Source organism: Brachyhypopomus gauderio, chromosome 20, assembly GCF_052324685.1.
Source record: "Brachyhypopomus gauderio isolate BG-103 chromosome 20, BGAUD_0.2, whole genome shotgun sequence".
Lineage (NCBI taxonomy): Eukaryota > Metazoa > Chordata > Actinopteri > Gymnotiformes > Hypopomidae > Brachyhypopomus > Brachyhypopomus gauderio.
In genome coordinates, this window is record NC_135230.1 from 7707020 (window position 1) to 7729071 (window position 22052).

Consider the following 22052-nt stretch of genomic DNA (forward strand, 5'->3'; position numbering starts at 1 on the left):
AAAAAATAATACTATCACCGGGGATGCAGGTGTGTTCCACATCGTTGCCGCGGGGGGGGGGCGTGAACGAGAATTGTTGAGGGGGGGGGTTGGCGAACGAAAATTGTTTACGTTGTTGAGGCCGTATACTCCAACGCTAGGAATCTAGCACTAGGACCCTGGAGCGGTTATTTTCTGCAATAGCGCTAGATTCGGCAAAGTTCACATCGCGCCAGAACAACTGAACAACACACACTTATAATAATTTAATGCCTCCCCTCATAAAATTCCAGACATTTAAAGTCATTTTTAGGCCTTGAATATGGAAAACTAAATTTAAGACATTTTAAGACTTTTTAAGGACCCGCGGGTACCCTGAGTGAATGGTAGTAGCTAGCCCAGCAGGTAGCTAACTATGGAAACCAGTGTTTGACAGTTAGCATACCTTGCTGTTAGCTCGCTTACAACCTCAATAGTGGTTGCCTTCTAATCGGAAATAAACCTCCAAACTCCGAAATTTACACAGGCTTGGCATAATCACAAATAGTTGCTGATTGTGGCACGTGGTTCACATTTATTTACAACACATGTAGCGCAAACAACGGATAGCCTGTTTTCCCTGCATGCTTCGTCTATCAGTGAGTTGCACTTACCTCAGGGTACGTACTTACCTCACTCACCTCTAAATGTTTCCTTAGGTTTGACATAGATTGCTTTGACGTGGACAACTTCTTGATAGCCGGCAAACACTGCTTGCATTGGACAGTTAAATTTGAGCCATTTTCACTGATGTATGTGAAATGCTCCGTAAATTTCAAGTGCTTGAAGGCATCTGTCATTATTGCTGCTTAAGCTGAAACTGAACCGCGCGCTTGCTGCTTCAGCACAGAAACAAGCGGGAAACGGCGATATAGGGCGCAAAGCAATTAAAAATAGAATTAAATATTTTGCATATTTTTGTTTATATTTTTAAAATGTAACTAAAATTTTAATTATTAATATTTCCAGAAGTAACTAACTGAATTACATATTTTCTCATTGTAACTGTAACGAATTAGTTACACTTTTTTTTGTAATTAAATTATGTAGGCCTAACGTCGTTACATATCATTCGTTACTCCCCAACACTGCTAATAATGCAAATTAAGGTCTTAGTTCATTGATGGTTGGTGGTTTGATTCCATGTCTTCCAACACTCTGTCCTCCTCACTCTGGTTGGGTTAAAAACAGAGAAGAGTCTCCACTAAGGGGATCAATAAGAAATGCCCCATCGAAATGTAGATGAAATGGACATGCGTGTAAATAACAGGGAAAGTTAATGGAGAACTCGGAACAGTGAACTTAGTGGTACTTGGGGAAACTAATGGAGAATTCTGTTATTCAGTGCCCTTGAACAAGGAATCACTGATTATTATGGACAAAGTTAGCACTATATAAATTGATCTGATTCTGGTGTAAAATGGAGCTTTATGGGTGCATTGTGCATAGAATGGGAAGAGATGTGAGGGTTATAATCAGCTTCATGGATACTGTGCTCTGTACCTCATGTGGAATGGAACTGGACTGAATTAAATCCTCCTTTTTGTAATTGGTATCTTTGGTATGCACAAAGACCAGAGAAGATAGAGACACACAGAGGAGGATTCAAAACACTAGCAGTGTGTTAGAGATGAATGGAGATACCATAGAAGAGCAGGAAGAAAGAAACTCGACATTCCATAGTGAGCCTTGTGATGACTTGAAGCAAAATTTAGATATTAAATATTTAATTTAATAAATATATCATTGACATTGAGTGATATAGTGCCTGTTAAAGAGGCAAAAGGACACATCATTAGCACCAAAGCGCAGACACACACATACAGGGAGACACACACATACAGGCGCTTGTCCAGACTAAACTGGGAACAATCAAAACACAAAAATACTCTGCTGCAATTTCTGCGATGGCCTGATTAAACAAATATATTGCTTCTTCTCCGGTGTGATTGCAGGCCGGAAAGAGAAACATGCAGCCAAACAGGAAACCAAATTAACCCTGTGATCTCCCTGAACAGCTACTCCCACGTCTCCGTGAACATGCAACGTTTTCTTTCCTGAGCACAGAGAGACAGCAGAGGCTGAATCCTCCCTGGTCCTCCCCGTCGCCAACGGCACCTGCCCCCTGCACCCGCCCCCTGCACCCTCCCCATCATTTTAGAGTCGTCAGCTAATTCGTTCCCCGAAAGGCAGGAGACGGGCAACGTGACGGCACGTAGGCAGATGGCCGTGAGATAACGTTTGCCAGGGCGGGGCGGCCCATAGCCTCCCTCACTGGCACGATCACGCCTCAGCGCGCACGTTCAAAGCACCCGGCGCGTTTCGCCATGACATCATGGCTTTGTGTGGAATCCCGCCACCTATTCACCACAGCGCCGGTGGCTTAGGCCAACAGAGCCTACAACATCAACAAGTAGCACCTTTAAAGAGCGGGTGTCGCCATGGGAACATGCATGCTAATAGTTAGCGGGTTCAGAGAGATCATGCTGCTTCTATGGGAACTTGGAGCTCAAAGCGGGCTCTAAATTAACTTTAAAAGTACTGAAAAGATGTGGAGGAGGTTCAGGAGCCTGAGGCAGTGAAGTTAATGTGTTAATGTGTTTTACAATTAGACAAGATCACTGCTTTGTAATGGAAAGATGCTGAATGAACCAGGCTATTTGAGACACATGCAGTATGTTTTTTGCCTTTGGCCTTTATGTTTAGAGTACTTTGCTAGTTAATTAATCTCTGTTAATTAATCAGGATATATTTAGAGAATTTTCAAACTACTATGTTGCAAAATACATGCTATCTTGAATTACTGCCACACAATAAATGATGGAGAGTTCTTACTCACAATCTCTGCTGGTGCCCTCAGCCAAGGGTTCAAGGTCAGTGGGTTCATCAGTGTTGTACGTGTGTGCTAACCACATAGCTTTGTGTGCATTTATGTCTCCAAGTATCCTGATGCTCTCTGCGCTGTTTCAAGTTAACATCGTCTTTATTATTACAGATTCTCTGTTGCTATTGGATGAGATGATGTCCATTCAGACTGTAAAATACAAACCTGTCTACTTCAGCTACTCAGCCTGTACTGCTGCAAATGCCAGAGAAGTCTCCCAAACCTTTATCTTTGGAGATTTGAAGGCTATTAAACACATGATTTTTCAGACCATCAACAGATGATTCTTAGTTTTATGTTATCCTACTTCATACCCCAGTTGACCTGTACCACTGATATAAGGTGAAATCTAACATTTAGATTGGTTGATTCTTTTTTTCTTCAAGAGAGATCAAACTGATAGAAACAAATAAGTTTCATCACTGGGAGAAACTTATTCTATTATAGAATAATAGTTTATATTATGGAATAACAGTTTCTGTTGTAAAGTAATAGTTTATATTATAGAGCAATTAAAAAAAAGTTTTTATTGTAGAGTTTCACCATAGGGAACTTTTCCCATGCAAAAAAACCTCTACATATATGCCTTATTTTTGTTCATTTTACATCATATTAGCAGAACATAAAGCTTAAGGAAGTATTTTTCATAGCATTGCTTTCTATCAGTCACAATATTACACACTACACACTGTGTACTCACACTACACTTAGTATCAACTTTAAACAAAGTTTAAAATGTGTCTCATGGCATGTTTTGTCAATCAGTGCATGTCAACCTTTCACTCACCTTTAAAACTGGTACATATACCAGCCCATCAAACACACACATTTTTCTTTTAATTAAAACAAAAAGAGTTCTGTTTAGGACTTGTAACTAACATAAACTGTTTGCAGTCTACAGTACCAAAACTGCTTTCGTTTCCAACACTGCTGTCACACACGTTCCCGTTTGTGATTGTGGATCCCATTGTCCCGCACGTCACCGCTGGGCTCCCACCAAATAAAGGCCGTCGGGCTCCCGGCTTATATATCATAGCAAACTCAAAACCAGCCATCAGTCCAGATCCATTCACTTCTGCTCAGTGGTGCGACCGGCTGAGGGGCCCTTAGGTGGGGACCAGGGGGCGAAAAAACTCACTTCATCCCGCAGGGTGCCGAGAGGAAGCGTCCTGGGACGTGAAGCGGTGGCAGGTGGCCCTTTTGGTAACATTAACGACTCGCTGGTTGTTCATGAAGGATCCTTTTGGGCCTGGGATTGTTGTTGAGATTTTTTTGTTGCTGTTGGCAGTTCTTAATTTTGGCTGTGAGTGTTTTGCCTGGGAATGCAAAGTGACATGGTTTAATTTTGGTGTATACCTATGGGTTATGAATAGAGTCACTCATCTTAAACTCAAACTGAAAACTGATCTTTTTTAACTGCAGAACCTTTGCAACAGATTGCATGATTAAATCAAACTTAGGCTTTGTTTTTAACTAAAGTTTTTATTTTAAGTCTGCTGCTTTCGTTTGATGCTTTTTTAATTTTATTAACTCGCACATTTTCTGATATCAATGCATTTTACAATCGAGGTAACTGGGCAGAACCGGTGTCACTGCTTCATTTGAGCCCTGTCGTTATTGCTCTCCTGTGTTCTCAGTGCTAGTCCTGGACCATGGGAGACTGGAGTTTCTTGGGTAACATCCTTGAGGAGGTGAACGAGCACTCGACCGTCATTGGCCGGGTGTGGCTGACCGTGCTCTTCATCTTCCGCATCCTGATCCTGGGCACGGCGGCCGAGTTCGTGTGGGGCGACGAGCAGTCGGACTACGTCTGCAACACGCAGCAGCCGGGCTGCGAGAACGTGTGCTACGACGAGGCTTTCCCCATCTCCCATATCCGCCTGTGGGTGCTGCAGATCATCTTCGTGTCCACGCCCTCGCTCGTGTACGTCGGCCACGCCGTCCACCACGTGCACATGGAGGAGAAGAGGCGGGAGCGCGAGGAGGCCGGCGAGGAGCGGCCGTCCGACCGGTGCAGCGTGCGCACGGCCAAGGAGGCCAGCCCCAAAGGCTGTAAGAAGTTCCGGCTTGAGGGCACACTCCTACGCACCTACATCTGCCACATCGTCTTCAAGACGCTCTTCGAGGTGGGCTTCGTGGTGGGCCAGTACTTCTTGTACGGCTTCAGCATCCTTCCGCTGTACAAGTGTAGCCGCTGGCCGTGCCCCAACACGGTGGACTGCTTTGTCTCCCGGCCCACCGAGAAGACCGTCTTCATCGTCTTCATGCTGGTCGTGTCCTGCGTCTCGCTCTTCCTCAACTTCGTGGAGATCGTCCACTTGGGTGTGAAGAAGTTCCCGTTCGTCTTCCGCAAACCGGCCCTGGCGGAGCAGGCGCCCGGGGCGGCCGAGAAGAGCCTGTCTTCTGCGGCCATGACGTCTGTCCAGAAGGTCAAGGGATACAAACTGCTGGAGGAAGATAAGACCACCTCACACTTCTTCCCCCTCACCGAGGTGGTCGGCGTGCAGGCCGGGCGCCTGCCCCAGCAGCAAGACGCATCAAAGGCGTACGACGAGACCTTGCCCTCCTACGTCCAGACGACCATGGCGGGGCAGATCAGAGCCAGTGGTGATCCGGGGGAAGGCGAGGACAAGGATGCCCCCGATACAATAGAAGACACAAGGCCCCTCAGCAGTCTGAGCAGAGCAAGCAGTCGAGCAAGGTCAGATGACTTGACAGTGTAAACCTCCAGACCTGGTTTAGGAACGAAAAGAGAGAGAAAGAGAGAGCCATCAGAGTGACACACAAAATTCCAAATTCTTATATTGAAAGAGTTTAGGAGAAAAAACGTGCAATTCTTTTTCACAAGAAACACTTTATGTGCTGTTCATCAAAGGATTTGAGAGATTCTCATCAGTAAGAAGTAAAAGTTTATAAGAAAATAAGCAAAAATGTGCAAAAAATAGCAAGAAAATTTTGTTTTTTTTTTTCTTTTCAAAAATCTAAATTTTTATCTGGAATTTTAATTATCTAAGTAGTTTACACTTCTAATGTTTACATTTTTCAGATTAGCTGTTTAGGTAAATTATGTATGTCATATTTTATATTATTTTGATAAGCGGATTATTTCTGCAATGCTGTCAGGGTAACAAAATTTTCACCTCAGTAACTTACCCCACACAACAACTGATCAGTTTGTTTGTTTTTCTCTGCGTATTTACTTTGCTTCTAGCCAGTACGTGTAGCAAAAAATTACTTGAACATCTACTGAGTTCCAATTTCATCCAGCTAATGAAACTATAAGTATCTATATGGGCAAAAGTGGGCCAAATTTTGCCTAGTTTTTCTGTTCATGCCACCCTAATGTTGATAAAGTTAAAGCCAATTTAGCGCTTTGTACAGTTGACACAATACACACGCTTTTAAACATCGAACATTAATGACAACTGGACAGTTTTCATATATAAATAAATAAATAAAAATTCCCATTGAAAGAGGAATGAGAGATCTATCATGTTTTACAGGAAATATGCTTGGTCTGATGTCACTTGTGTATGGCTATTTCAGATAGCTAGTTTATGAAAATGATTTCATGGGAGTCTTCCAAGGCTTTCTCTGTGATTTATTAAGTGCACTTAATTCTAAAACACTTTGTTACTTGTTTTCTTCAAATTCTATATAGATTTACTACAAGTACAGCATCTAATAAGAATTTTGGAACCACAGATAATTATGACTTTTCTTTGAGCTCATGTCAAATTTTAAGCAGTCACTGATTTTATTTGCATATAGCTGGAGAGTGAAAGTGCAGTTCCTTATCTCTTTCATGTAAAGGGATGTAAACACCGTTTAGACCCGATCCTCCCAGATTTAGGCAAACTCTGAAAACAAACCACTCCACTCACCACTGTCAGTGTAAATCGACATCAATGCTTTAATCTGCACTGTGACCAGCATCCTTTAAAAGACACAAATAAAAAATTACATCAGATTCAGTAGCCTCTTCTGCCCTGTATCTACATTACCCGTTTGTCATCATTCACTCTTCCATACACAACAACAGCAATAATAATATTGTTGTTGCACTTTTATTTTTATTTGGCATTCTCAAAATGCTTTAAAGTTCATGATTACAATAAAGTTTATATTCACAATAATGCAATACAGCAAATGATAAAATGTAAAATAAAATATGTAGGCCTATTATTAATATTTTTTTATCAGAATTTTAAAACACAATGTTAATTTTAGACAGACACTATGATATAGATTTAAAATGATCTGAAAAGCCCTCATCACTGTCAAATGCTGCACTGATCTTCAACAATCTTCAAAAACTTTTTCCATCATCAAGCAACTGACCACTTAATCTAAGACACTCTGGCTACACTGACAGTTCAGTGAGATGTTTTCCATGCAGATTCAATTAAATTCAGATTCAGTTCACTTTTCTTCATGCACTTTTTTAAGAGATTTGTTTTATGGGTGTGTAGTTGTTCATTGTACCATTGGATGAATCATTCATCATCATTTCATCCATTCAATACAATGTAATAGCCATAAAAGTCTACATGGCACATCAAGGCAGTTTACATAGGTCTGCAAGCAGGGACGGACTGGCCATCGGGCATACCGGGCATTTTCCCGGTGGGCCGACGTGCTATTTGGGCCGACAGTCCTGACACTTTTTTATCTATTTATATATTGGTCTGACCGGCCCATAAAACAAGTAGATCAGTGGGCCGATTCAGATGGAGGCAGGCTGATTGACACTGGTCTGGCGAATCACATTAACACACCTTTCGCGATGCTCCTGCTGCCTGCATAATGCATTTGGCAAAAAAAAAAAGTCAGCGCGAGAGTTTACCGGTCCTTAAACACGCTGGTATGCAGCCCATTGGTTATTTTCTTTACTGACACAGAGCTGCACCCAGGGACGGACTGGCCATCGGGCATACCGGGCATTTTCCCGGTGGGCCGACGTGCTATTTGGGCCGACAGTCCTGACACTTTTTTATCTATTTATATATTGGTCTGACCGGCCCATAAAACAAGTAGATCAGTGGGCCGATTCAGATGGAGGCAGGCTGATTGACACTGGTCTGGCGAATCACATTAACACACCTTTCGCGATGCTCCTGCTGCCTGCATAATGCATTTGGCAAAAAAAAAAAGTCAGCGCGAGAGTTTACCGGTCCTTAAACACGCTGGTATGCAGCCCATTGGTTATTTTCTTTACTGACACAGAGCTGCACCAATCATATCATCAAACACCCCCTCCTCCGTGAGCCGGTGCGTAGTGCAATCTAACGTTGATTAACATAACGTATGTGAGTATCTGAGATGGAGAAAAAGCGCAAAGGAGGTGCAGAGAAACTACGACAAAAAAAGAAGCTTGAACTTCAAGTAAACGCTGCCAAATGTATAAAAATTACTCAAATGTTTGCCACAGCAGGGCCTTCATCAGCTCCCGTGGCTGATGACAGTGGTGGCGGTGGCCAGTGGACAGAAACATGTACTAGAACGTGCGGTAAGCCTGACTCCTTTCAGAGCAGCTATAAAATGAGTAGGGTTAAGCAACCAAACCCTTTGCCAAATCTGATAAATTGATAAAACATCAATAAAATCATTTTGGCTAATGTTCTATGGCCGAGTTAGTTTGTATTGTAAATGCAAAAGGTAAAATAAGTGAATAACGTCCTTACCTCTATTATAAGACTTTGTGTACACTGACTGTATGAGAAAATAAACCTATTTTAGTACTTTTATGTCTTCCATTCTGAACTAAATAGTCTTAAATGTGAGAACACTTTTAAAACCTCCATTCACCAACAAAAACAGTACTAAGTCACTCAGCAGGCAGCATTCTATTTTCATTATTATACTATTAATATTTGTGGGGTGAGTAGTAGGCTAGGCTAAGGCTATGCTTGGTAGGAAGGGGAAATGTTTGGTAGTTTTTATGGAGGTGTTTAGGGACAATGTACAGAAATTAAAGGAAATTACACTTTTTAAAATGGTAATTTTGTAAACTGTTGGTATACACATTCAAAAAACTGAAAAGTGTGAAAAGCGTTATCGAGTGTGAGTGGGCCGGTCTGGTCCAAAAATGCCAGGGCCGATTTTTTGTCCCAGTCCGCCCCTGGCTGCACCAATCATATCATCAAACACCCCCTCCTCCATGAGCCGGTGCGTAGTGCAATCTAACGTTGATTAACATAACGTATGTGAGTATCTGAGATGGAGAAAAAGCGCAAAGGAGGTGCAGAGAAACTACGACAAAAAAAGAAGCTTGAACTTCAAGTAAACGCTGCCAAATGTATAAAAATTACTCAAATGTTTGCCACAGCAGGGCCTTCATCAGCTCCCGTGGCTGATGACAGTGGTGGCGGTGGCCAGTGGACAGAAACATGTACTAGAACGTGCGGTAAGCCTGACTCCTTTCAGAGCAGCTATAAAATGAGTAGGGTTAAGCAACCAAACCCTTTGCCAAATCTGATAAATTGATAAAACATCAATAAAATCATTTTGGCTAATGTTCTATGGCCGAGTTAGTTTGTATTGTAAATGCAAAAGGTAAAATAAGTGAATAACGTCCTTACCTCTATTATAAGACTTTGTGTACACTGACTGTATGAGAAAATAAACCTATTTTAGTACTTTTATGTCTTCCATTCTGAACTAAATAGTCTTAAATGTGAGAACACTTTTAAAACCTCCATTCACCAACAAAAACAGTACTAAGTCACTCAGCAGGCAGCATTCTATTTTCATTATTATACTATTAATATTTGTGGGGTGAGTAGTAGGCTAGGCTAAGGCTATGCTTGGTAGGAAGGGGAAATGTTTGGTAGTTTTTATGGAGGTGTTTAGGGACAATGTACAGAAATTAAAGGAAATTACACTTTTTAAAATGGTAATTTTGTAAACTGTTGGTATACACATTCAAAAAACTGAAAAGTGTGAAAAGCGTTATCGAGTGTGAGTGGGCCGGTCTGGTCCAAAAATGCCAGGGCCGATTTTTTGTCCCAGTCCGCCCCTGTCTGCAAGTGTATCTTTAATTAATTCAGGTATATAGGCTTTAAGCACACACAAGGCATAGTGATTGAATTTTTACTTAGCTAAAATTCACAACAGATAAGTCATTGCTCATTGGTCACACCCCATTCGTCACAAAGTGCGTCATCCATTCACACCAGCACCAATCACACGTCACCATCACTTCTGCATTCCCAATCACCCAATCACTGATCGCTGCCCGCAGCAGTTTCTCATCGCTTCACTCACCTCTTCAAAAGCAGAGATAACACGTTGCTCAAACTAAAAGGAATAGTTTATTAGCAGAAGTAGCGCTTTGTGCTAGACTAAACAGACCAGAGATGTTCAAAAGTCGCAAAATAGTCTTTTGGCTAGAGTCCAAGTCTCAAGTCAGGATAAGCTTAGGGACAGGAGATGGAAAACTGTTTTATATACTCTCCTGTATATCTCAAGACCAGTTAATTAATTGCAAGAATTTGCCTTTTGCAGTGTTGGATCTTAAGAAGGTTCTAGGTGTCGCTGTGAGCTGGCCTGGTAGCCACTAGAGGGCGCATGTGCGCACTGACTCCCAAACACACTTCAGTCTGTCACACGCCCTCAGGCAGCAAACCACTCCCCTGGTCACAATCGCCACATTACTAACACCTGGCCCATAATTATTCCTTCTGCACGTTGATGAGCCTTTGCCTCACATCTCAAGTCGGCCTTCCTTGTGCAAGTCACCACGCTACTGAACTGCGTAAAGGGTCACCTGCCTCTTCATTGTTGACGTGTGGGCTGAGTCTTTAAGTTGTTTGCACCATGGATAATAAAGCTTTTAGTTTACCGATGTCCATTTTTGATTCCCTTGCCATCCACCCCCAAATGTTCTCTGATTTAGATCAGGGGACACTCAGGATGGTCCAAAAACGTAACGTTATTCTCCTGGATGAAGTCCTATGTCGGATGGGCATCGTGAACTTCAGCATTGTCCTGTTGAGAAGCCCTGCTGAAGCCCTTCCCTCACAGATGCAGGGTTGCCAACTTTTCAAGATCGCTTGGAGTGAGATTTGAACCTGGAGGGGGTGGCGAACGTAAATTGTTACCGGGTGGGGTGTAAAATGGAGACAAATTAAGCATTATATCGCGATCGATCAATCGCCAGTGGTTGGCGACAGAGCGAACTAGTAACTCATTGAATCATAGATACAGATCAGAGATATATAAACTAGATTTTTTTTTCAGTGTGAGAAATCGGAAGTGTGCCGTGAGAGCGTGTGAAGACGGTCAAATGCGTGTGTCTCACGCTCAATGCGTGAGAGTTGGCAACCCTGCAGATGCCGTTTGCTGGCCACTGAGCTGCACCAGTAACGGCCTTCATGTGGGTCCAGGATCATCCAGGGTCTTGACGTACAGCCAATGGGATCCTGCAGCTCCGGTGAAATTAATTTGAGTAGACCACTCGACTTTTGTTCCATAACTCTCAGGATCTTTAGATAAATACAAAATGGCACGCTGTGAGAGGCCTTGCGTATGCAGCTCAACAATCCTACCACGCTCAGTCATCGAGCTTTTTTGCTTTTTCCGTCAGGAGATCTTGTCAGTGTGAATACTTGACAGAAAATGACATTGTATCCATATTTTTGTGCATACTGTGTTACGCCCTCGGCTGGGGGAAGCAAGAGGACCCAGCCAGCTCATTTGCGAAGCTCTTGTTCTGACCCTTTGCTTGCCCCTTGTGCTGTATATAGTAGGCTAAACACGTATATACTAGTGGTTTTGTGTGCACACGGTGAGTAAGAAGTGGCTGCCATTTTGTTTGGGTTGTGGGTTTATATCTGTTAGAGATGTATGTGTGTACATACTACCCTTTATGGTGTACTGCTTTGGCATACTGTATAGGAGGGAAGTATGCCATTTTGGACGGAGCCTTAGACACCCATTAAGTTGGGTCTATACACAGGTAGTGTATGGTATACATGTAATGTCTCAGAAACCTCCTCATCATTTTTGTGATAATGGCCAGTAACGGTAATGGCCAGTATTGCTAGTATCATAATACACTATATAATTTACATAAGTTTATATAGCATTTATTCTCTGGATAATTTGATGGAGGCAGCGCCCCCTACTGTCAAGCTGCCACCACAGACCGATTTACTTTTCACAAGATATTTTGGACGAGGTTGAGTCGAAAGTATTTTTATAGGCGACTTAAGTGCAACTTCAACTTGAGTCTTTCACTCGCATGCATATCTCTGAAACAGACGACAATACTAAGATGGTTCACATGACATCAAACAAGAACTGACAAAGACGTAGACATACACGCACGCCTAAATACTCAAATACAATCAAGACTCATGTAATGCACAACACTGACAACACGAGAGACAGGTGACACAAATAGCAGACACCCACTTCAACGCATATGGACTCAGGCAAACACACACACACAGACACTCCTGACGGAGGAATCGGGCTGTTCAGTGACCATAATTATGACACTTCTTGGTGTACGTTTTGATGGCCGTCCACTCCTGGGCAGAGTTGTGGTGATGCTGAGTGTCCTCCATTTGTAAATGATTTCTCTTACAGTGGATGGATGGAGCTGGAGTCTTTTGGAGATGGTCTTTGTTTCCCCACACTGATGGACTCTCACCACCTTCTTCCTGATGTGCTCGAATGCCTCCTGTCCTCTCAGCAGTGTTGATCTGTGCTTTACGCCTTGGCACAACAGTGGTTTGATTGGTTTCCTCTGCCTTTTAATCAGTGTGGCTCAAACCGTTTCCCAAGGATGTCTCATTTGATTGGTCTGCTCAGTTGATTGAGCACTCACGTGTTCTCACATGTGAGTCTTTATCCTAATTAAGTTCAAATGCACTTTGCACAGCTGATGAAGAACCTCTATCTGAATCATCCCGTGTCTATGTGTGTACTTTACTACAATTTATTATTTCTACGTTCAACCCCATTGAGATGCTTTTGTTTTATTTTATTTCAACTTGTGTGTCACTTTTTTATCCCTTTCAGCTGATTCCAGATCAGTTTTGGTTGAATCACTTGCAGTCAGTAAAAAATGCTCACTTAGCTGAATTGACAACATTCACAAAGCACAGTTGATCCTGCCTCATCAGTCATCAGTTCTTGATAAGTGTCTGGTGAATTTATATCAACTTCTTGTTTGTTTTTTTCTCTTCTACTATCTGGTGGTTCTATTAATGTGAAAACCCCCATTTCCTTTCACTGTATAGGAAGTTTAACACATACTTAAAACTCTCTGCAGTTAGTTTTTGTAATAAACACCATACATGGACTTGTGATTACAGGTATGTTATGCATGTAAATATTTATAGAGATGTTTAATGTCAATTTTAGAATCATTGTTTTATGGACTGAATGACTTAACTACCACTGTTGAGCACTGAAGGTGTTAAATGAAATGTTCTTTTAATGTGATGTTGCTTCTATATAAGAAAATATTTTTTGTTTTCTTTAGTCATGAGCCTGACAGGAAATGCAACAAACAATATGGATACAAGTCCTACGGCTACTGGTAAGTTCACTGTCAAACAGACATACAACGAAGATTCATGAATATTATAATCTGGTTCAGATTCCCTCTGGTGTGACAGACGAAGCCATAAATTGCAGTAGAAAGTTTCGTAGCCCCAGACATCAGGCCAGACTACCCAGACGTGAACGTTGCTTACCTGTTCTCTGGCTGTTGGTCATTTTGCATCTCTTTCTTGTCTCTCCCAGTTAGACCTCATGTGTCAATCATCGTGCTGTTCCTGGTATTTTCCATTGTTCTAGTTATCATGTATATATTAATCATGATCTTCAAACAAATATATAAACGGTGAATTGCTCGTACACACAGACACAAGCAAACATGTTATTAACAACATTCAGCACTTTGCATAATATGCTAAACTTTGAAATGCTACTTTTGCAGAAGAAATCAATCACTGAGTACTGAACACCGCAAGGTAGAGGTAAGAGGATAGAGACAGACTTTTCTATTTACATTTATTTACATATTTATGTCCATTTTATGTTTCTGGTTTGTTTTTATAACATATACAAATAATAGACCGCATTGTTTTTAAAACTTTTTTAAGGTTTCTGCAGAGCAAGAGACCACGGTCGTCTATTCTCAGTTGAGGTCTGACCAACAGAGAACAGATGGAACAGACTGATCCCTCTATCAAAGATGAAGCAGATTGATCCCTCAATCAAAGATGAAGCAGACTGATCCCTCAATCAAAGATGAAGCAGACTGATCCCTCTATCAAAGATGAAGCAGACTGATCCCTCAATCAAAGATGAAGCAGACTGATCCCTCAATCAAAGATGAAGCAGATTGATCCCTCAATCAAAGATGAAGCAGACTGATCCCTCAATCAAAGATGAAGCAGACTGATCCCTCTATCAAAGATGAAGCAGACTGATCCCTCAATCAAAGATGAAGCAGACTGATCCCTCTATCAAAGATGAAGCAGACTGATCCCTCAATCAAAGATGAAGCAGACTGATCCCTCTATCAAAGATGAAGCAGATTGATCCCTCAATCAAAGATGAAGCAGATTGATCCCTCAATCAAAGATGAAGCAGATTTGTTCCTGTTATTCCCAGTACATTAAAATTTTTTTGTTAATATTATATTTGTTAAAGGTATCATAAATTAAGATTGCACGATATGATTAGTTTGGAGCTTTGCTTTGAGTTTGCTACTATTATCATTTTTTCTTTTCCTCTTCCTGATCTTAGATACAAAAAGACAGTTTACCAACTTGTAATGCCTTATTCATGCAAAAGCATTGCAATTTGAAAAGAACTGGCATTGACATTATTAAAATAGGTTATGTTGTGAGAGATCCTATCCAGTGCCCCCTGTAAAGACCTCCAGCCACATATATACACACAAGTCATCAAACTAAATCCACACTTATGAAGTCCCCTCAGAAATAAAACTGTCCCAAAAGAAAACAGAATAAAAGTTCAAAACCACTGCTACCTCAAAGTATTGTGTCCTCATCATCACGCTGCAATCATACTATTCATCCTACACTTGCCATTGTGATGCTTTTATTTTTTTATTATATTTTTTATTCGTGTGATCTTTCAACCTTTTTAAAAATCCCTTTCTGCTGACTCCAGATCAGTATTGGTTGAATCACTTGCGGTCAGTAAAACATGCTCACTTAGCAGCTGAATTGACAACATTCACAAAGCACAGTTGATTCTGCCTCATCAGTGCTTGGTGTAAATTCACCACAGACACTTAACTTCTTGTTTGTTATTTTTTCTCTTCCACTGTCTGGTGTTTTAGTGTGAAAACCCAATTTCCTTTCACTGTATAGGAAGTAGGTTGTAAGTAACACATACTTTTAACTCTCTGTAGTTCATTTTTGTAATAAACAGCATACATGGACTTACGATTGAACTTATGATTACAGGTATGTTATGCATGTAAATATTTATAAAAGAAGATGTTTCATACATTATGAGAAGTTCTAAAATTATTATTAATCATTGTATTATGGACTGAACGACCTAACTACCACTGTTGAGCACTGAAGGTGTTGAATGAAAATGTTCTTTTAATGTGATGTTGCTTCTATATAAGAAAATATTTTTTGTTTTCTTTAGTCATGAGCCTGACAGGAAATGCAACAAACAATATGGATACAAGTCCTACGGCTACTGGTAAGTTCACTGTCAAACAGACATACAACGAAGATTCATGAATATTATAGTCTGGTTCAGATTCCCTCTGGTGTGACAGACGAAGCCATAAAATGCAGTAGAAAGTTTCGTAGCCCCAGACATCAGCCCAGACTTGCCAGACGTAAACGTTGCTTACCTGTTCTGTGGCTGTTGGTCATTTTGCATGTGTGACGTCAGATAAATGAGGCACACACAGATGCTTGCAGACTTCAATGAAATTATATTTTTATTTACTGAGACCGACTAGTGGCTCAATCCCACAGCGGTAAGCAGCAACAGCAAATGTAGTCCTAAAGAGTAGTCGAGGGCAGTCCGAGTCAGTATTCCAGAAACAACCAAACTAAGCAGAGGTACCAGAAAGCAAATCCTAAAAGATAACACAGAAGAACAAACCAGAACAGACATGAGTAATGCTCACTATGCTTTCATCAAGTGTCAGCAATACTTCACTACAAGGTTTGTGATGGGAGGTCTTATATAGTATATGGTAATGAGCACCAGGTGCTTAATAATATGGAGAGGAGGATCGTTGCCATCGTTGTCGGGCATGATGGGAAGTGGAGTTCCCAGAGACAGGAACCGTGACAGCATTGATTTCTTGTCTCTCCCAGTTAGATCTCATGCTGCAATCGCCGTACTGTTCCTGGTGTTCTCCATTGTTCTAGTTATCATGTATATGTATACATTATATATTAATCATGATCTTCAAACAAATATATAAATGGTGAATTGGACTCTCTCTCTCTCTCTTTCTCTCTCTCTCTCTCTCTCTCTCTCACACACACACACACACAGAGGTTGGAGGTTGCTGAAATTGGTGATGGTTGATGATATAATACAATAGACTAATTTCTCTGCGAAACAACATCTTTTTTTTCAGTGTGTTATTCTTCCTCCTCAGTAGGTTTTGTGATGCTGCATCATTTCATATGCTGATCCAGCCATATTAGTCCTGATGTAATAAAATAAGATTGTACGAGGTGATTAGTTTGGAGCTTTGCTTTGAGTTTGCTACTATTATCAATTTTTCTTTTCCTCTTCCTGATCTTAGATACAAAAAGACAGTTTACCAACTTGTAATGCCTTATTCATGCAAAAGCATTGCAATTTGAAAATAAATGGCATTGACATTATTAAAATAGGTTATGTTGTGAGAGATCCTATCCAGTGCCCCCTGTAAAGACCCAGGGGCGGACTGGCATACATTGCTACCGGGGATTTCCCCGGTGGGCCGATGGGTTAGTGGGCCGGTGGGCCGCCGGTGGTTTAACTCAGCCCGTGGAGGAGCCACTGCCGCGCACTGCAGCCCCGGTCCGTAGTCACGCTGCTGTTTAACGGTGTTATTACCTCCCCCGCTCCAGTCAGACTAACCTGCTCAGCGCAGCCGCGGACTGAGCCTGTAAACACATGAATGAGTTAGACCGGGCCGAGGACTGAGCCTGTAAACACATGAATGAGTTAGACCGGGCCGAGGACTGAGCCTGTAAACACATGAATGAGTTAGACCGGGCCGAGGACTGAGCCTGTAAACACATGAACGAGTTGGACCGGGGCCGCGGACTGGGCCAGCTGGTGTGGGCTGACAGTATAGCGGAGATCAGAAAAAAACCAACTTGTCCCAGAAAATACGGGCCGGACTAGGAAAACATACAGCAGTTTAAATTGTAGATAACATGTTATTTTAAATGTACTGCTGTCGCCTCTGCAACGTCTAAGGCACCATGTACAAATTACCTTAATACGGTTAACACGGACGCAAGTGGCGGTCTTAAAGGCAGAGCACTGTGCACTGTTTTTTTTTTTAAAGCTATTGAAATTCTTAGATTAAAACTAACCACCACAAATAGGTAAGAGGAAGAAATACCCACGTTAGAGTTGTAGGTTGTTCTTTAGGATGCACTTTGCGTAAAACAACTTGTTTGGTGGTCTTATGGTGGACTATTTAAAAGCCACTATGTGGCTTTGTAATCATATTATTGCTGGAATTAATATTGTCCATATGACAATAAATATACACTACGTGCCATGTATAGATTCATATACAGTACACACACACACACACACACACACACACACACACACATATATATATATTATGTTATGTTATATATTATTAGTGGGCCAGTCTGTCAGGAACTCCCGGGCCACTTTTTCTCCCCAGTCCGCCCCTGTAAAGACCTCCAGCCACATATATACACACATAAGTCATCAAACTAAATCCACACTCATGAAGTCCCCTCAGAAATAAAACGGTCCCAAAAGAAAACAAAATAAAAGTTCAAAACCACTGCTACCTCAAAGTATTGTGTCCTCAGTCATCACAGGGTTGCCACACACGCATTTGACTGTCTTCACACGCCATACATCCGATTTCTCACGCTGAAAAAAATCTAGTTTTTTATCTCTGATCTACATCTATGATTCAATGAGTTACTAGTTCGCTCTGGCGCCAACCACTGGTGATCGATCGCTTTAGGCGCAGCAGAGAGGAAACATATAAACATATAACAATTAATGTGTCCATTTGCACCCCCACCCCAAATCAAATCTCACTCCAAGGGATTTTGAAAAGTTGGCAACCCTGTCATCATGCTGTAATGATACTATTTATCCTACACTTGCCATTGTGCTTTTATTTTGACTCGTGCGTGACTTTTCGACTTTTCGTGACTTTTTAAAAATCCCTTTCAGCTGACTCCAGATCAGCATTGGTTGAATCACTTGCGTAAAACATGCTCACTTGTTGTAAATTCACCACAGACACGTATCAACTTCTTGTTTGTTATTTTCCTCTCTTCTGCTGTCTGGTGTTTATTTTAGTGCAGGGGTTGGGAACCTATACACAGATAAATCTTGGCTGACACGATGTATCCTAATAGGATAAATAGATCTGTTTTCTACAGTACCTGTTCAGGGATCAGGGACAGCTCAGCTGTCCTTCGGGGTTCGGCACAAACTCTACTGTTATTGGATAGTGCGGTAGTCCACACGAACTGCTAGCTAGCTAATTTATGCAGAGCCTTGTGACGAAGAAGACGAAAAGATAAAAGATGAGCAGTACCGTGTACTTCAGCACAAATGCACAGATGAATTAGACCTTGTGGAGAGTGCAGGTTCTGTGGTGTGTTAGGCTGGTGCAATGAAAAAAAATCTCATCGATGAAACGGTCAAATATAAAGCGATACTTCGACACCCGCCACGGTACATTTACATCGAAATATCCAGCATGACAGCAGAAAGAAGTTCAGACGTACTATACTCAACAGTTGTCGGTCTTACTTACAAAAGTGACGCATTTAGTGTTTAAAATATTGTATCTCACTGAAATACATGTCTCTCTCAGCCAAAAAGGTACGAGCCCTGTGTAAGTGTGAAACCAGTCTGAAAACACCCCCGTTTCCTTCCACTATACAGAAAGCAGTTTGAAGGTAACACGTAGCCTACGTGAAGCTCTCTGCAGTTCCTTTTTATAATGTAAAGCACTTGTGGACTTATTTTATGATTACAGGTATGTTATGCATGTAAATATTTATAGAGATGTTTAATGTCATAATAATTCTATGATTATGGACCGAACGACCTAACTAACACTGTTGAGCACTGACGGTGTTAAATTAACTAAAATGTTCTTTTAATGTGATGTTGCTTCTATAGAAGAAAATTTTTGTTTGTTTGTTTTCTTTAGTCATGAACCTGACAGGAAATGCAACAAACAATACAGGTACCAGCTCTATGGATCGTAAGTTCATTGTCAAACAGACATACAATGAAGATTCATGAATATTATAGTCTGGTTCAGATTCCCTCTGGTGTGACAGACGAAGTCATAAATTGCAGTAGAAAGTTTCGTAGCCCCAGACATCAGGCCAGACTACCCAGACGTGAACGTTGCTTACCTGTTCTCTGGCTGTTGGTCATTTTGCATCTCTTTCCTGTCTCTCCCAGTTAGACATCATGTGTCAATCATCGTGCTGTTCCTGGTATTTTCCATTGTTCTAGTTATCATGTATATATTAATCATGATCTTCAAACAAATATATAAACGGTGAATTGCTCATACACACACAGACACAAGCAAACATGTTATTAACAACATTCAGCTAACCCAGCACCTTGCATAATATGCTAAATTTTTAAATGCTACTTTTGCAGGAGAAATCCATCACTGACTACTGAACACCACGGGGTAGAGGTACGATGATACAGATTTTTTTAATTTAGATTTATTTGCCTATTTATGTATATTTTAGGGAAATTCTAGCAATATTTGCTTCTTAAAATGCATTTACAGACACTAAGTTTGTTTTCACACAGTATCATTATACAAATAATAGTACACAAGAGTTGCACAAGATGATTGCTGAGGTTTTAATAAATGTCAGATTAAAGCCATTTTAAAGTACATACGTATGTAGAGAAGATTGAACCCTTTGAATCTCTAACATCACTTCAGACTGTGTTGGTTTTTACATTTTTTAAAGGTTTCTGCAGAGCAAGAAATCATGGTCAACAGAAGGCACATAGCCAAAGTTACAGAGAGAAAATAAATTCAATCTATTTTTCATGGAGATCTGACCAAGAGAGAACAGATGAAGCAGACTGATCCCTTTATCAAAGATGAAGCAGACTGATCCCTTTATCAAAGATGAAGCAGACTGATCCCTCTATCAAAGATGAAGCAGACTGATCCCTCTATCAAAGATGAAGCAGACTGATCCCTTTATCAGAGATGAAGCAGACTGATCCCTCTATCAAAGATGAAGCAGACTGATCCCTCTATCAAAGATGAAGCAGACTGATCCCTCTATCAAAGATGAAGCAGACTGATCCCTTTATCAGAGATGAAGCAGATTTGTTCCTGTTATTCCCTGTATATTTCAAATTATTTTTGCTAATATTGTAGGTGTATCTCAATTCAGGGGCTGCAGCCCACGAAGTGCGCATTTGTAGGCCGGTTACGTCACTGCGCCGCGACGAGGCTGTCCCAATTCGTGGGCTCCTTCTTATGCGGCCGACGAATGTAGCCTTCAAAACCCCGAAAACGAAGGATGCATCTCAGTATCCTTCGCGTCCCACCATATCCCAGGATTCATTGCTCTATGAACAATAAACAGGCGGAGTCTAGTGTACGGGCCGAAGAATTCGTTTTTAAATGTCGGTATTTTTTAAATATGGACATTTATACTGCAGTGAGATGCTAAATAATATGCCAGTTATTAATGATATTGCAGGTAAACATGTGCTTTGAGTATTTACTAAAGAGTAACGTTTATAAAAATACATTGAATTTTGTTATGAAGTTATACTTCCCGCCAAACGTGAATACATGTTCAACGCATTTTCTTTTAGGCATTTGTGGGTGATGTGATATTTGTCGGACAGCTCGCTAACACAGTAAGGGTTTAATCTCTAACTGGCAGTTGGCAGCAGGAAGGAGCAGTCAATGTCAGCTGTCAACCTGGACTGGCAGCCGCCAGTAGGTCCGTGGCAGCCGCCAGTAGGTCCGTGGCAGCCGCCAGTAGGTCCGTGGCAGCCGCCAGTAAGTCCGTGGCAGCCGCCAGTAGGTCCGTGGCAGCCGCCAGTAAGTCCGTGGCAGCCGCCAGTAAGTCCGTGGCAGCCGCCAGTAGGTCCGTGGCAGCCGCCAGTAGGTCCGTGGCAGCCGCCAGTAAGTCCGTGGCAGCAGCCAATTTAGTAATGGCAGCTGCCAGTCGTCAGTGTCAGCTGCCAGATGATTATGGCAGACACCAGTCAAACAGCAGCAGCGACGGCAGCCAGTTATTGCCGATCAACCAGGGCAGACACTATTGGGCAGGGGCAGCTGCAATTCATTTTACATGTGAAACTGAGGCAGTCTTTAAACAAGTCGAATTACCTTGTCGTGCAGCACACCATGCAGCAGTATGGACACAACCGCTTACACCGGGAATTCATTTATTTATAAACGAGATAACATAAATCTGAGGGGAATCCGTTACACTCATTCTGCTGCTCTGACAGGTCTGGAATTTGTCACAACACATGGCAACAACTCGCTGAACTGCAATGAGAAACCAAAACCGCTATTCATTACAGATATTTACTATTCATTACCTGCTGGCAGTTGACATCTTTTTTTAAATATAAATTAAGCATACTAATATAAATAAGCTTATAAATAAGCCCTTGTGCACGCTTCTTGTGCTGCTGAATAGACCAAAATAATTTTTTTTTACATGGACATCTGAAAAAGTTGCTATTTTGGAGGTTGTTGACGCGGGTATGGAGGCAGCAGGAGGCAGAGGCTGAGAATCGAAAGGTTTATTCTCCATCATAAAACAAGAAACTCGGGCCACTTGGCAGTATAGAAACAGGAAAACAAAGGAATAACTGAAGGTAAGTAAGGCAGTAGAACGACGTCGGGTAGGAACAGTGGTGCCGCAGT

At 41.5% G+C, this 22052-nt stretch overlaps 1 protein-coding gene and 2 long non-coding RNA genes across 7 annotated transcripts; all 3 read left to right on the forward strand.

Moving 5' to 3' along the window:
• Positions 1–376: 376 nt before the first annotated feature.
• On the forward strand, positions 377–5778 carry gja8b (gap junction protein alpha 8 paralog b). Its single transcript, XM_076983072.1, has 2 exons — positions 377–638; positions 4540–5778. The coding sequence occupies exon 2, from the start codon at positions 4555–4557 to the stop codon at positions 5623–5625; it is 1071 nt and encodes a 356-aa protein (XP_076839187.1). The 5' UTR covers positions 377–638; positions 4540–4554; the 3' UTR covers positions 5626–5778.
• A 7383-nt stretch (positions 5779–13161) lies between these two features.
• LOC143484374 (uncharacterized) lies at positions 13162–14952 on the forward strand. The gene is made up of 5 exons (XR_013122623.1): positions 13162–13227; positions 13398–13454; positions 13661–13760; positions 13857–13896; positions 14023–14952. It is a non-coding gene; the product is annotated as an uncharacterized LOC143484374 (long non-coding RNA).
• A 134-nt stretch (positions 14953–15086) lies between these two features.
• LOC143484373 (uncharacterized) lies at positions 15087–21018 on the forward strand. Of its 5 annotated transcripts, none has more exons than XR_013122619.1 (6): positions 15087–15360; positions 15554–19139; positions 19317–19370; positions 19577–19676; positions 19784–19823; positions 20113–21018. It is a non-coding gene; the product is annotated as an uncharacterized LOC143484373 (long non-coding RNA). The 5 variants fall into 5 exon arrangements; XR_013122621.1 differs by having other exon boundaries at positions 19317–19352; XR_013122622.1 differs by having other exon boundaries at positions 15554–15610; positions 18975–19370.
• The last annotated feature ends 1034 nt before the right edge of the window (positions 21019–22052 follow it).